At 40.4% G+C, this 16,788-nt stretch overlaps 1 protein-coding gene across 2 annotated transcripts in view; it reads right to left on the bottom strand.

Annotated features, from left to right (window-relative positions):
* Positions 1-212: 212 nt before the first annotated feature.
* DOCK8 (dedicator of cytokinesis 8) overlaps positions 213-16,788 on the bottom strand; it is a 134,401-nt gene continuing 117,825 nt past the window's right edge. For both annotated transcript variants that reach the window (XM_043515041.1, XM_043515042.1), the window contains 10 exons: positions 13,983-14,126; positions 13,092-13,223; positions 12,043-12,177; positions 11,371-11,460; positions 9,468-9,704; positions 7,715-7,858; positions 6,093-6,199; positions 3,582-3,752; positions 1,467-3,085; positions 213-1,260 (listed from right to left, as the gene is read on the bottom strand). In XM_043515041.1, coding sequence (XP_043370976.1) covers positions 3,034-3,085; positions 3,582-3,752; positions 6,093-6,199; positions 7,715-7,858; positions 9,468-9,704; positions 11,371-11,460; positions 12,043-12,177; positions 13,092-13,223; positions 13,983-14,126 — 1,212 coding nt within the window. In that variant the 3' untranslated portion in view covers positions 213-1,260; positions 1,467-3,033. The remainder of the gene's footprint in view (positions 1,261-1,466; positions 3,086-3,581; positions 3,753-6,092; positions 6,200-7,714; positions 7,859-9,467; positions 9,705-11,370; positions 11,461-12,042; positions 12,178-13,091; positions 13,224-13,982; positions 14,127-16,788) is intronic.

Here is a 16,788-nt window from a genome sequence, read left to right as displayed (position 1 = left end):
CTGTGATTCTATAGAGTATCTGTACCCCCTAAGAGCAAATCCCTGGCTCCAATGAAGTCAATGGCAGAACTCCCCTTTGACTTCACTGGGGTCAGGATTTTACACTAAATTTTTTTTTTCATAAAGAGAATGAAAAGTTAGTTACTAATCAAGCTTTGTTTCAAGGGGACACTGATAAGATACAAGGCACTCTAACACAACTGCGTCTCTCGGTTTTTACTGAAACTTATACTTTATTGCAAAATGGAATATCGGAACTCAGTACTTTTACAATTTACACAGTTCAGCTCTTAAATATGCACACCGTGTTTCATTTTTGCAAGGGATGACATGCAGATTGGAAACCCTTACTGACACTGGTGAGCGATGAGATTATGGTTGGAATTAACAGCTCACCAATGTGAGGAAGGGGTTCAAAATCTAGCCCTTATTAACTATTGTAGGTTTTTCCAAAGTATTTCTTTGACTAATAGTACATTGTACAGGACCACACAATATGGAACACTTAGACACTCAAAACACAGTGCACACAACTCAATCAGTATGCAGCATATTTGTAGGTTTCCCATTTTTGATTACCTGAGGTTTTTGTTAGCTAGCTGTAAATGATAAACATCTTGAGATCAGTGAAGCTGGACTGGGGGAGAGGAAGGGGAGTGGAGTCAGTGGATTGTGATCTTGAAGATACTTTGATCATCTTTCAGAAAAGGGTGTTAAAAACAATAATAAAAGCACAATGTTGTGGCATGCAAAGAATCCATAGTTACCAGGCTGTGGGAAATTAACCTTCTGTTTAGTCTGTAAATGTTTCAAAGCAATTTAATTAAAGGAAAGCCACTCTCAGGAGGCATCTGTTGGCTTTTAATTTAATAGACTGTTTACTTACGTACTTCAGATGCTTTGGCTTCAAGATGCACAGCGCACCTACTCTGGAAATATTGAATTTTGCTGGGAGTGAGAGGGGGGAGGCAAAATAGTCTTACAGCACAATAGTTTGTTTTTATACATCAGTACAAATGCCAGTGTTTATTTAACCCATTCCTCTTCCTATCCTGGTGTGAATCTCGGGATTTGCCACAAATAACTTCAGAAACATTCCTTTGAATTTTTCCACATATCTGTGCTCTGTTGTTGATGTAAGTGCTGGGGGAACGTACACATTTTCAGAATGGCAAGATTGGAGATGCCCATGAAGGGTCAAAATGCTTTCAGTTCTTCTATGACATTAAAAATAAAGGAACCAGCAGCCCAGCAGCCTAACTATAATTTATGAAAAAAGAAAAGGAGTACTTGTGGCACCTTAGAGACTAACAAATTTATTAGAGCATAAGCTTTCGTGAGCTACAGCTCACTTCATCGGATGCTCACGAAAGCTTATGCTCTAATAAATTTGTTAGTCTCTAAGGTGCCACAAGTACTCCTTTTCTTTTTGCGAATACAGACTAACACGGCTGCTACTCTGAAACCTATAATTTATGCTTACACTGCAAAGCAGTGTGCAGGGTCCTTGTGTAAATGAAATCATGCTCCATAAGTTTTAAAGAAATTCTGAAATGCTTTGACCGGGTATGACTCTAAAAACAAAGTATGAGGGAGAAAACTTGGTTTATTATTTTTAAAAACTCATATTTCATTCACAGAGCAGACAGCCTTTTATTTAAAGTATTTTTTCTATTTCACACATCTTTTACTAAAAAATTACCAAGATGATGTAAAACTGAATTATACCATTAAATCCTGATGTTTTAAAAAGCAGCACTACTGTTTCCATAGAAATTAATTTAAAAGAATAAGAATTAAGGGAGTCCACGTGGTCAGCAGGACTGAGTGTGTGGCTTTGGAAGACAGAAGTTCCTGCCTTCAAATCTTGGTTTTGACATTGTCTCACTAGGTGCATTGGACAAGTCACTGCATATTGCTCTCTCTCTGTTTCCCATCTGTAAAATGGGAATAATAATACTTGCTTATTTCATAGAGGTGTTGTGAAGTTCAACTAGTTAATGTTTGTACAGGGCTCTGAATGTGCAAAGCACTATTTATTTATTATAAATATTTAAGTGCTAATTATGATTACGTCTTAAAACCTCACAAAGATGAAATGCATTGTGGGCAATCCTCACAGTGCACTCCTGTAGTTCATCTCTTTTCAGAGAGCTCTCTAAAAGACCACTGTGTACTTAAGAGTTGCATCACTTATAATTTAGCTCTATACTGTTAATGTCAATTTTACTGAACATGACACTGCTTAAAAAAAATCTTAGTCTCACAGAGAAGTAGCTCACATATTTAACAAAAACAATTCTAAAAAGATCCATCTTTAAGGATAGGCAAGTTATGCAGCAATTACTGCTTGCTGTTTTTTGTCTTTCAAGCTTCACTGTGAGAAGACTTGTAAGATAAAGTCCTTTCTATTTTAAAAAATGTACATAGGTTGCTGTGATACATGGAGTATAATAAGTGAGCAAAGTTTACTGTAAACATTATACATCTTTCCTAGGGCTTCAATCCAGTAAAGCACTTATACACATTTAAATTCTTCCCTGTTTAGGTCGGCATTTATGTATGCATTCAACATTCAGACTGTGTGGCAGTCCTGTGGGTCATGTTTAAGTGCTGTCCAGAACAGGAACCTATATAAGCCACATTCTCCAGTGCCCATTAGGCATACTGGACTGATTCTCTTGACACTTCAGTCAAACCCCAGGAAGTTCTGTCTCTTTGTAAACAGTGATTGGCCCCTATACAGTAAAGTCAATTATTCAATTATCTATCCCTGATAATTCTCTGAACAATATTTTACAATAAATACAAAAGTAGCCTAAGTCAACCCCCTTTTCACCCACTTTCCCGCCCAATCCCCGTTTTTCTTTGGTCCTGTACATTTCGTTGAACACTCAGTGTGAACGGCTGAGAACGTGTACATGTTACATTGTGAGAAGACTTTCCCAGTTTGCATAGCATTGAAGTATCCTCTCATAGCTGATCCACAGCAAATGGATCTTTCTTTTCTGAAGCAGACAGTCCTTAGATGTTCTATGAAGAATTGGCTTCGTATTTCTTAAAACTAGAGTTACGAAAAGAATCCCTGAAATGAAATAAATTCATAAATAAAACATGGGATTGTCAATCACACAATGGGATATTTTAATACCTGATAGACATATTTGACTCTTTTCCCTTGACGCAAATAAGTATAAAGCATCCCACAGTTTATATATCTGGATCCTGGGTTTGCAACATGCAGTTCTGAAGTGAAATGATCACACTTATTTGATGATTGATAAACACCAGGTGCTGGAATATAAATTTCTCATGTACCTCGGGAAACGCCACAGGCTTCAAATAATGAGGAGTTGGCGGGACATTTAATTACCTAACACTAAACTGATTCATATATCAGTGTAAAAATTCTATCTGTCCTTCGCCTTCGCAGCACAATTTTATTATTAATAAATTTATTATTATTTTTATTCTATTTAATTTTGGGGCTATACCTTAGAAGCAGAGGGAAGAACTGTCTCACAAATAAAGAGGCACTCTTTTTGTTAGCGTACAAACAACATCCATTGCCCTAGTTGTACCTTGTTGTACCGTGGACTTTCACTATAGGTTTATAAAGCTCTGGGATTTTCCTCTCAATCATCGGCCTAAGGTTCTCTTTCAGCTTGTTATAGTTCTTTTTGAGTTCCAGCTGATACTCCCGCTGATCTGCAGTAATAAGGCGCTTGTTTTTCTCCACTGCTTCACCACATCTGTTCTCAAAATAAAGATTAAAAAACACATTGGTTAATTCCAACAAACACTTTAAAATTATATTATAGTGGGTTTGTGTTAAATAAAGCAAGATTTCTGCCTGTCAGATTATTTGCTGCCAGACTCATACAGTCCTCTGGTCATGATTTTACCATTCATTAGATATTAAAAATACATGAGGGAAATAAACACATTTCAATGACCATTGTGACACCAGATTAAATTTGTGCTGGAATAAATGGATGCATCTCCATTGGAAGTTAGTGAAGTTGCATTTATACTCGCATCTCAATGTGCATGCACACACGACTAGATGGTTAAACATTTGACAGTGTGAGCATGCAGAATAAGATTTGCATGCATATTTGGCAATATACTCTCAAAGAAAGCATGCATATCTGCATACATGCAAATGTGCCTGCCTCCCAGGGCTGGTTGAAAAGCTTGTCATGGAACAGTTTTCTGCCAGAAAATGCTGAGTCAACAAATTTGAGAGGCAAATACGAATGTATCAATTTAAACAAAATTTGACAAAAAGTTAACAAAGCGTGTTGCTGCTAGCAGGCTGGCTTACAGAGCAACTGACACAGTTGCTGGTAAAAAGCACTTTATTTCCCTTCCCACAGAAATATATATACAGCACTTGTTTATTCCTTTTCTGTTGTTTATCACCTAATGTTCTCATCATTCTTATCTTTGGGTTCCATTATCTTGTGGTAGTAAAGACTCTCAGGTGCTGCTTATATCATTAGTCCTCAGTCCAGCCAAAATCTTCTGGCCTTGTCCTTTATCTCTTGTACTGTTATGTTCCATTACTTGGCACACATTTCTAAAACATCTGATACTCAGCATTTCCCACAAAAGCGCTTTGTTTTGACATTTCCAAAACAAAGTTCTTTGAAATTCTTGTTTTCTGGGAAATTTCAACTTTTCATTCTGATTCGGGCTGAAAGGAAACTTCAAAATGTTGAAATTTTCCACTGAATGGAAATTCCGAGTTTCAATTGACTAATACCTATATACATAGGTGCAGGAAGTGTGGGTCTGGGGGGTGCCTCAGCACCCCCAGGCTTTAGATGGGTCTCCACTCCCAGCCCCGTGCCCGGGTGTCTCATCTGCTGGCCCCATGCCTGGGGCTCCAATCCTGGCCCCGAATGCGGGGTCCCTGCTGCCAGCCTTGCGCCCAGAGCTCCGCAGCTGCCCCCCAGCTGTGGCCCCAGCCTCGGCCGTATCCCCCCCTCCTAGAGCCACGGCCCTGCTCCTGGCCCCAACTCTAGGAGGTGCAGGGGGTACAGACAGGGGTAAGGAGGGGGCACAGCATCCCCACTCTAAAGAATGTTCCAGCACCACTGCCTATATATGGTGTGAAAATCTAGCTCCTGATGTTTACTGCATTGATTTGTATTCATAGATTCATAGATACTAAGGTCAGAAGGGACCATTCTGATCATCTAGTCCGACCTCCTGCACAGCGCAGGCCACAGAATCTCACCCACCCACTCCTATGAAAAACCTCACCCATGTCTGAGCTATTGAAGTCCTCAAATCATGGTTTAAAGACTTCAAGGAGCAGAGAACCCTCCCTCAAGTCAACCATGCCCCATGCTACAGAGGAAGGTGAAAAACCTCCAGGGCCTCTCCAATCTGCCCTGGAGGAAAATTCCTTCCCAACCCCAAATATGGCAATCAGCTAAACCCTGAGCATATGGGCAAGATTCACCAGCCAGATACCCAGGAAAGAATTTTTTTTAGTAACTCAGATCCCATCCATCTAATATCCCATCTCAGGGGATTTGGCCTATTTACCCTGAATATTTAAAGATCAATTACTTACCAAAATCCCATTATTCCATCATACCATCTCCTCCATAAACTTATCGAGTAGAATCTTAAAACCAGATAGATCTTTTGCCCCCACTGCTTCCCTTGGAAGGCTATTCCAAAACTTCACTCCTCTGATGGTTAAAAACCTTCGTCTGATTTCAAGTCTAAACTTCCTGGTGGCCAGTTTATACCCATTTGTTCTTGTGTCCACATTGGTGCTGAGCTTAAATAATTCCTCTCCCTCTCCTATATTTATCCCTCGGATATATTTATAGAGAGCAATCATATCTCCCCTCAACCTTCTTTTAGTTAGGCTAAACAAGCCAAGCTCCTTAAGTCTCCTTTCATAAGACCAGTTTTCCATTCCTCGGATCATCCTAGTAGCCCTTCTCTGTACCTGCTCCAGTTTGAATTCATCCTTTTTAAACATTATTATTATTACGAATGACATTAACATGGCTACAGTTCCACACTCCAGCTTCAACAGATCTTCAATTAGTTTTCCTTTCACTCACCTCATTATAAATTCTTTGAAGCATAATCTCAGCTTGTTGTGATGTCGGTAAAGTTTTGGGTCTGCTGGAATTTCTGCCAGGAACACTTGGGCTACCTCTAGTGGTCCCTTATAGGAATAACATGGTATAGTATTACAAAGCACATATTTCCTGCATTAACTGAAAAGGAAGCACAAAACTGATTTATTTGGTTAGAGTGTGTTTGGGTTTTTTTATTTCACTGCTGGAGTGACAAAAAAAATCATATGTTGACATTGCAGCAGGAAGCTGCCCTTTTAAGGGTTTTCCCTGACTGTGTTGCATTAACCACTGTTTCCTTGCCACCCTTTCTTTTCTTTGCCAATCAAAGGTTAGGCCAACATATTCTGTTCTACTTTTGTCCATCATCCCCTATTGCCATTGATTTCTCTGTGAAAAGAAAATGGATTATCTCCATCTGGAAAGGAGTGAACAGGGACTTTCCTACTGCCAAACTATTTTACATGGAAGATGCACAGCTGCTACAGGGATGGGTGACAATCCAGAACTCCTAGCATAGACAGATAAGAACATGAAAAGAATGTTTTTTCCACAGTACAAAACAGCACGTTCCTATAAGGAGTTCAATCTGGTGGCGGTTTTGGTGGAAGAAGAATTGGTAGGAAATTAAGGGACTAGGGTCTAATTAGCAGGAGTAATCAATTTATTTTTTATCAAGATCAAAATTTCTTGGTCAAGGTATAGTCAAGGTCCAGACTCCAGAGAAAATAATACAAAAATAATAGCAATAATTATAATAATAAGTAAATAAAAAGATTTTGTGGTCCATTGAAGCGACTGGCGGTCCGTATTTGGCCCGCAGTCCACCTATTGACTGTCCCTGGATTAGGGGAACCAAGTTCTGCTGAGGCATGGTTAGGGCCTTGCTTTTTTCCTCTTAGTTTGTCTTCATAGTGTTTGGTTTTTGTTAAGGAGTGTGTGTTGTAATAAACTTCAGTTGAGTGTTGTGGGGTTTTTGGGGGTACTTTCTTGCATGCTAAGAGTTCTGGGATTCTGGTGGCCCCTCCCCCAGAGAGATTTACTTCTGACTATTCCCTTAATGAATGAAGTTGATGGGATGGTTAGTACTCTTGTGAAGGAAAAATCTCTCTAAAGATGAGTCAATTCAGTATGAGTAACTGCTTAGAGGTTCAAATGCATATTCACACATTAGCTGCGCTTGCTGAATCCACTGCAACTGCAAAATTGGGCTGTAAATGTAATGGGAAGAGGCTGGTGTGAGAGATTCAATATTTTTTGCTTCCATTTGGGATGAAGAATCCCTGTCTCTTAATATTTTAGCACTTCTGTTTTTGGTCAGAATGAGGAAATGCAAAGATTTACAAAAATAAATCATGGTGGGTAAAAAGTTATCCTGATTTTTCTGAACTTCAGAAAAAAAGTTTGCCCATCCCTAATGGTTAGTCTACAAAGATGAATCACTGAGGGCAGAGTTCAAAGGGATATCTGTAAATAATCAGTCTGATTGGAAGTACTCTCACAAATGCAAAACAAAAAGAGGTAGAAGAAAGCACACTGGGGAAAAAAGAAACATGCCAAAGGCTGTGCGGAAGATACATTATTTTGCTGAGCTTGACCTTTACCTGATTTACAGTGGCTCCAACAGAACCCTGCAGCACCATCTGGAGCATTTTGGCATCTGGTGGCTCCTGGTTCGTTGCAACAGCCAGTTCTAGTGTCTTCTTCTGCATGTCTTCAATAGCAACTTCAATTGGGGTTAAAATGAACTAATACAACGTAAGGATAGATGCATTATTATTTGAGTAATACTTGTATTACAGTTGTTACAGGCATTGCAGCTGAGGGAAGCTGTTTTTGTGCTGGATCACAGCCAGCGTGGTCAAAACCAGGACAGGGCCAGATTAACCTTTTGTGGGCCTGGCGCCAAACATATTTGTGGGCCCCCATGTAGTTGTTATGGGTCCTTTCCAAGTGTGGGCCCAGAGTGATGGTGCCACTGGTGCCCTGGTAAATATGGTACTGCCGGGATGGGGATGAAAACATTTATTCAAAATAAGATATTTGAAGCCACACATGACTGTGACCTCCACTCAGCCTATAGAGAACAAATTGGGCTAGCAGCAATGTACCCAGAATATTCTTGATTTGGTTTGTGTGGGAGGGGCTTGTTTGTTAGTTTTGTCTTTTTTGTTTAAACACTCAGGGCCTGCTTGGGGCCCTAAACACAAGTGACTACTTAATTAGCACACTTATGAGCCATATTAAGCCCAGATGTAGCAGTCAGTGGTGTTGCACCTGCATCTCCCCACCACCACCCAAAGTTATGTTTAGTAAATACATTTTTTGAAAGCTGCATTTTCTACTTTGGTACAATAATGTTTATAAAACTTTTTTTTAAAAGTTAGTTTCTTTAGCCTATTTTTCCCTTTGCCTCACCACCGCTCATGACTGCAAGTGAATCAGTAATATTACTGGGGAGAAGCGTGGGGAGGAAAATTGCTGGTGCCCATCTTTTGCAGGGAGAAAGGGCCACTGAGAGACACACACACATTTTACCACAAAGGCTACCGCAATCCAGCCTCAAGACCCTACCCCAACCTTCACACCTGGGCTCTCCCCCCATCCTCCTACTGTCCCCACCCCACACAACTAACCCCTACCCTCACACAAAAGTTTTCCTGAATCTCCCTGCTACTGGTCACCTCCCCACTTTTACCCCAGGGCTGTCACCTCCCTCCCTTCTACTGTTCCCCTCCCCCCCCCGAGCTAATCCCCATCTTCAACCCAGACTCTCCCATCCCTCCAATATCACTCAAACCAGCCAAAGTTAACCCCTGTAAATTCTGGGTCAAATCCATATACCAGTAAAGACAATGGAAAGATGTCAGTGGGCTTTGGATCAAGTCCTATATCTGCATTTAGTTTGATTCTAGTTTATTGGCTTCCTGGCTAACATAGTCACTGTGCTTCCTATTTTTACAAAGCTGCTTCTATCTGGAGTAGTTCCTCCACCTCAACACTAAGTAAGGTTTAGCAAACAGACTGGTCTTTGATGACAGGGAAGTATAGCTGAAAATAGGACTCTCCTCTCGTTCCTGTCACACCTCTTCTGCCATTATCCTTACAATTGGGATGCTATGTGGAACACAAGTCTCCCCAATGCTCCAGATGCCAGCAGAAGCATGCATTCATGCATCCGTTGACCTAATCTATGGCATTTCTATAGTGCCAGTCAGTGTACAATTTAACAGAAATGTAAACTTTCCTCACCCAGCACAGAGCTTGAAATCATCCCCTTCCAACAACACCCTCAATCCCTATCTAATGGCTGAACTCCATACTCAAATTCACAGCTCTCACAAAGATGTCCATTACCTCTTCCTTTTGAATGACGTTGATTCTGGTTTTGACATAGGGGAAGGCATGCATTGTGGTCAGGATAGTATTCCTCTTGTACTGTTCACTCAGATATCCCCTGGGGCGTCCATCCAGGGTGAAAGGGGTGGTGTACATGAAACGCCGGAGGCTGAAGTTCTTCTCAAAGTAGGTCACCCTGTCTTTCATTTCATACTCATCGAAATAGGGCTCCACAAATGTAATTTGTATGTAAGCCTGGAGGAGGAGGAAGGAAGAATCTTTGTTTTAATTCCAAGACAAATAAATGGAATGCGGAAATATCACGGAGCTTCACAGTGAGCTGGCATGTGCTAGACGAGCACACGGGCTATGGTTTGTTTATTATTAATTTGACCTCACACACAGCAGGACCTCTCTGATTCTACCACAGCTGCAATGGCCTCATGTTGTCCAGAACCTGCTCAGAGGCCTCTGCGTTCTGTATCTCCACTTTCCTTTCCCCCACTTTGCATCTGTACCACACCCCTTCAAGTAACTTGTTACTGACCTCAATGGGGCAGGACTGGACTACTGAGGCGGTGAATATACCCTTGTGAAACCCTGCTGACTTAAATGAAGTTGCAATGGTGTGAGAGGAGAATTTGGCCCATTATGGGTTTAACCATTTGATTGAAACGTACGAAAGAAAACTCGCATGTTGGCCTCTAGGCAGTGACTGTATTTTTCCAGTCAAGACTACCCATCGACTTTATTTTGGGGTTGGGGCGGGGGAGAAGTACTAAAGAAACCAAAATTCAGAACAGACAACACAAGTCTTATTTTTTCCACTCGTGTACCTTTTTTACTAATGTCAGCTCAATATAAACTAAGGAAAACAAGCATAGAAAGAAAAGAAAAAAAGAAAAATGGAAACCATGAATATTAAACAAAAAATTGAAGGGAGGATAGATATAGTTTTCCACTATGCCCTGGAAAGTGATCAGGATTTCCTATCGTCATAATATGCTTATTCTGAACTCTGCACTGGCTGCAGATCCAATTCCAGGTGAACTTCAGTGTCTTAGTCTAAATAGAAAAGGATCCGACTGTCTCATAGACTGCCTCTTACTCCAAGCTCAAGTCTTGTCTATGTATCTTAGGTACTTATCTGACCACCTAACAATCTTTAATGTATTTATCAACATTTATTACACAAATGTGTAATGCTATCATTTCCATGGCACAGAAAGGGAATTGAGGCACCATGAAGCTAAATGACTTTGCCCACAGTCACCTAGGAAGTCTGTAGTACAGCAAGGACTTGAACCCAGATCTCCAAAGTCCTAGGCTAGTGCCCCTACCCAATGGAACATCCTTCCTCCCCTCTTGTGATGACTCTCTTCGTACTACATTCTGAAGTGTTTTAGTCTGTTCCCAGTAGCTCTTATGTAGCACTGTCCATCTAGAGCTCACAAGTGCTTGTGCCTTTTATATTTGGAGAAACTGAAACACTGAGGAGTGAAGTCCAGAGTCACACAGCAGGTCAGATGTAGAGCAAGGAGGAATAGAGATCAGGGTATCTGATTTACAGTCCAGTGCCCTATTTAGTGGACCGCGTTGCCACCCCAGTTTGTTTTATGATAGCCTTGGACATCAAATACGGACACACACACATCTCAGGTTTCAGAGTAGCAGCCGTGTTAGTCTGTATTCGCAAAAAGAAAAGGAGTACTTGTGGCACCTTAGAGACTAACAAATTTATTTGAGCATAAGCTTTCGTGAGCTACAGCTCACTTCATTGGATGCACACATCTCAGCTTTACTTGTTGTATGAGTCAGCATTCAGGTCTCAGAGGCAGCTCCGCACTCTCCTTTTTTTCCAATCACTCAGTGCTCAGTTCTGTTTGCAGGATATAAATAGCTGGGCTAATACCTTCCGTACCTTATTGGGATGCAGCTTGCTTTTGTCTACAGGAGTGGAGTCTTTAATCACCTCCACAGCATCCTCCCCAAAGCACTGACCATAAAACCCCTGAAAAGGAAAAGAATAATTATTCAGAGGTGATTTTACCCATCCCCAATGCAACGCAAGTCATCTGTGCTGCTCTGATCAAGACCAGGAGTTATGATAAGTTCTAGATTCAATGCAAGAAGTACACTACAGTAAGGGTTAAAGTCTGCAGAGACCTAGACACCTTACAAATGAAGTCCCAACACTGAATTGTTAAGTAAAAGGCAGAGTTCCAGCAAACGAGGGGGGAAACGTGAGGAATCTGCCATTGCTGCCCTAAGCAAAAGTTCAAAAGGATTCAAAACAAAACTCGCATCCCCTCAGGTTAAGTCAATGAATTCCTTATACAGGGAGGGACGCCAGCCACCTCAAGAATGGGACCACAGGGTAACAAAAACTCTGACATTATGTCAACCTGCTGTAAAAGGGGCTGCAATCCAAGATATCAAATACAAAGACAGAATGATCTGAGATATAAATCAGCTTGATTGACTTTTGTACATTACCATTATAGTTGCTGAGCTGTGACTTCTTTATTCACCCCCCTATTTTCTTAGAAAGCATAACACAAAGCAGGAAGTTATACAACTATGATCTCTTTACCTCAAGTCTGTGAGAAATCTCAGGAAGTTTAGTAATTGTAGGCTCTTTATAAACAAATTCCTGTTCATCTAAGTCCCCAAATTTGGATCCATAGAAACCAACACGGAAGTAAGTTCCAAACATTCGCTTTTGACCCTGATTGATAAAGGAGGGGAAAAAAGTTTACATTTAGCCTTTCTTCCCTTAAATATAATCCAGTTTTGATGTCTTATTCATCTGATTTATACATGAGGAACCCCATGGACCTTAGGTTTGTCCACGCTTCAGAGCAAAATATGGCCCTATGTAATATCACCTAGTTTAATATAGCACAGTTCAATTTTCTATTAGAAAAAAAAGTTAAAAGTTAAAAGGGGCACCGTTGGTTCAAATTTGGCTCAAAGTCTAGGTTTTGAATGAACTCACTTTTGCAAATCTAAAACAACAGAAATGTTTCTTTTAAAAAAAATTCCAGTGGAAGCATTTTAAAAACAAACATTCAAGTATTTGCAGCTCACAAAACTTTGTAGTATTGTAAAAGTCCACAAGAACCTGAAAGTGACTAGAAACGAAACTGACTGATCTATTTTCATTGTCCAAACCAAGAGAAATACAGAAACAACATGAATACTGAAAAGTAAATTAGGTTTTACAATTCTTCTGTTTTTGTAATCTAAGGTACAAGTAACATTGGCAAGAAAATTGTTTTTCTTTTTGAATGTGTATGACCCAATGTAATCATGCCTGCTTTCACCTGGTCTAAATTTTAGCTGTGATCTTTTTTAACCCCTGTGTCCCTTTAAAATATTTTGAATGTTCTATTAATCTCTTTTTATACATGTTGTTTATAATCCTCTCCCATGCCATTATGTTTCTCTTCAGTGTAGACTGTCCTTAACAGGCAAGAGCTAAATTACAATAACATGTAGTCCAAAGCAGATGGAAACTCAGGTTAGAGAAAGGAAGTGCTCCCGTTTGGTATGTATGGTCTTATCGTCATCATCCCATAAGCAAACACTGCAGCGCAGCAACACACGACTTCCTCATAGAGAACCAGCAGCAGCAGGTACCTTGTTAATAATGCTGTCGAAGGCTTTTTGAAGCTTGCTGTGCGTAGAGGTAAGCTTCCTAAAGTCTCGATGTGCTTCCAGTATGGGGATGACAATTTTGTAGACCTCGTTCACAGTTTCGTACAATCCCCCCTTGTAAGAGGGAATTAAAAAAAGGAAAGAAATTGAGTTTTCATGTACTATATAAAGAGATTGGATCTTCATTACAGGTATTGTAAGATGAGTTATTTTATAAGCTCATTTTTCTGATATGATGCCTGTTTTAGCTTTTAAAAATCAGTAAAGTGATTATGAGCCTAGGAGTATAATTTTATTACCATGTATTAATTTAGTAAAATGTCTTATCAAACATCAAAGCTCCTTAACGATGTATACATGTGCTGAGTTGGATGGAGTTTAACTACATGACTCCCCTTAAAGTAAATGTGATTTGTGAGGCTAAACTCTGGCTGTGCTCTGTATGAAAGCATATGAGTAACTCTTAGGGTCTATAGTCTATGCTGTAATATGAAGGTCTTTTTCAAATTTACTATATCAGGATTATACCAGAGGGCTCAGTTCACCAAATTGCAAGCCCCAAGCAGTGATCAGACTGCCTGCAGTTGGGGCACAGCAATCCCCCCTACCTCCAGAAGTGGGCATGGCTAGCCTGGGAGCCAGTACTGGTGGGTGTCCTACAGGAGCCTCGGCAGAACGTTAAGCTTGCTATTCCCCAGGGTAAGTCCCCACCCCATGCATCTACCACTGAGGGCACAAGAAGTGAAAACTGCACTCCCCTGCACTTACAGGAGTGAGTCTGACCCAATGGCCAAAATTGTCCCTGGGGTAACTCCATTATCTTCAGCACAGTCATACAGGGATGAATTTGGCCCGCCCTGTCTATTCACTCACCGTGCTGAAGAGCTCTGCAGCTTGTTCCAGCAGCCCCACCAGGCCGCTCTCAGAGAAATACCTCCCAGAACATATCCCATCCTCATCTGGAGACAAAATATCATCCGAAACAGCAGATTCCTCCAGCACATTGGAGGAAATATTCTGAAATAGATCACAATAGACTATCACAGAGGCACACCCTGCAACAGAGATTTTTCACTGACAAGAGCCTTAACACAACAGAAATAAAATAACAGAAGTCCAGCTGCTGGATACAAGGCTATGTTCCATAAAGAAGCTCTTATCACGTCATAAATCCCAGCACTAGAGATCAATGGGCTTGTCACTAGAATCCCGACTTTTCCCTTCCACCTCAGTATTTTGAAACCAAACTTGCCACCAGTCCCAAAATTCCCTCTGCAGGCGAGAGACTTCCAGGCAGCTGCATTTCAGTGGGGGGTTAAAGGTTTCCATGGTGCTCATTTTCACTCTAACAACTCTTCCCCCTTGTCAGCTGAGCATAATTGCCTCCTCCATAAATCCTTCCAAGCTTAAATTTTCCATGCTTCATATAAGCCCAAAGGTGAATTATTCTGGGGAGTTTGCTAAATGGGTTTTGACTCCACTTATGCAAGTGTGAGTGCAATGCAGAGATGTTGCTTTAGAAACCATAATATTGGAATTCTTTTTTACTTATACGTGTTTGATTTCTCAATCTCAGTGCTCCTTAATGGTATTTTACTGCAGGTAACATATTAGAGCCTGACCCTGAAGGTAAGTTTCCCACTGAAGTCAACTTCTTAATGGAAGATATACTGAATAAAGCCTGCAGGATCAGGCATTTAAGTTTTTTAGGCCACTTAGTAAAGTCTGGTAAATGCTTTGGCATCCATTTGAATGAAAAGCAACATATAAATGCAAAATCATCATAACGTTAGCATTGTTAAATTATATGTAAATACACATAAACTTAAAGATACCCCAGCATCAGTAGCTTTCAATAGCTGCAACAGTTTCTAGCTTTTGTTTTTAATTGAAAACATGTAGTCTCATGTTTTTAACAGAAAGTGACATTTGAACTCCGTCTCAGCTGAGGAGAATGCCAGCTAGTTGGCAATTTGATTTCGGAAAGGCCTTTTTCTAAAATGGCAGAGACCAAGTGCCACAACTATTGATCGGACTTGAAGTTCTGAGAGCTCACATCAGTCACTGCATGGGGACACTCATCTCCACCGCAGCTTTATGGGCACATTTTCATAGAGTCTGAGGTCAGAAGGGACCACTGTGATCATCTCATCTGTGATAATTTTTCCTTCTCTGTGGGAGAAATTCACTCTGTGCAGAGCACCCATACAAGGCCTGTACATAACTTTAGTCCCATTTAAACCCTAATGGGGAGTCCAAAGAACAGAGTGGCCGAAATGGGACTTCAGTGACACATAAAGCCTGTGCTTTCCCTAGCACAAAGGGGAACCTCACCCTATATTATTCATATCAAACATTCATCAGCACTAGAATTTGTTTAATTCTTATACACTTTATTTAAACTGTCAGGATTCAAAAATAATGGGAATTTGGAAGATACGTATAAACTTTTTTCGGCATTTCATTATTAATTAATTTATAACAGGATAGCCTTTAGAGGCCTCAATCGAGGTTCAGGGCCTCACCGTATTAGCCACACAAAGCAAAAAGCCAATCCCTCAGCCAATCCCTGAGCTAAAGAGTTTACAATTTAGCTAACAAATGTAAAAGCGGCAAAGATCCAGACTAACACGGGCACCCCTCTGATACCCAACAAATGTATTGCACTTTTCATCCCAGTATCCCAAAGTGTTTTCACAGGCTGTTTAGTACTTGGAGTTCTACTGTCTTTTATGAGCACTTTCATGGGAAATTTAAGAGAATTCGGAGCAGTGATTTATTATAAAGGAGAAGCCGAGGAAATTGCAGCCATCAAATTATCTGTTCATTGGCTCTAAATATTTTCCCACAGCCCTTCTATTAGCTCAGAACTGTGGTATCTGAGCACCTCTTATACACATTTCTGTGGTTTGCGTTATCTTTTGAAAAATGTATGCAGGACAACATTTCATTTACTTTGTTCTGCAGGTTTTCTCTTGATCTGAAAGACTTTGGTGTGTCTCCCCACCTTCTATATCTAGGAATTTCACAAATAAGTTAAGAGAGAAAGTGGGTGAGGTAATTTCTTTTAATGGCTCAACTTCAGCTGGGGAGAGAGACAGGCTTTTGAGCTTACACAGCGCTCTTCTTAGTGTAAAGGGAACTTAGTGTAACTGACAATCAGGCCCAAGATGAATTCTGTTGAAGGAAAGATTTTAAGGTCTACAATGCTAATAAGCTATGTATGTGCATTCTTACAATATACTGTTCTGTTTTGCATAGCATAAAGAGTAAATGTGATGCTACTGGTTAGTATAAGGGGCTGGGCATTGGAATTCAAGACTCTACTAATAATTTTGTGAGGGACCTAGGGAAAGTCATTCAATCTCTCCATGCCTCAGTTTACCCATCTGTAAAATTGGGATAATACTACTGCTGACCTAACATAATATTTATATACTAATACTTTACATTTTTATAGCACCTGCCATCCAACAGCTCAAAGTACATCACAAACATGTCTTAGATTGTAAGCTCTTTGGCATAGGAAGCGTCTTATTTGCTTTTGTATTTGTACAACACCCAGCACAGTGGGGTCCTGGTCCATGACTGGGGCTCCTAGGTGCTCCAGTAATACAAATAATAACAATAATAAAGCACTTTGAACTGACAAGTATTCTCATCTTTCTCATTTTAGAGA

This window comes from Dermochelys coriacea, chromosome 5 (assembly GCF_009764565.3).
Source record: "Dermochelys coriacea isolate rDerCor1 chromosome 5, rDerCor1.pri.v4, whole genome shotgun sequence".
NCBI classification, from domain to species: Eukaryota; Metazoa; Chordata; order Testudines; family Dermochelyidae; genus Dermochelys; species Dermochelys coriacea.
The sequence above is the reverse complement of the archived record's forward strand: the minus strand, read 5'-3'. Positions and strand labels throughout refer to the sequence as shown.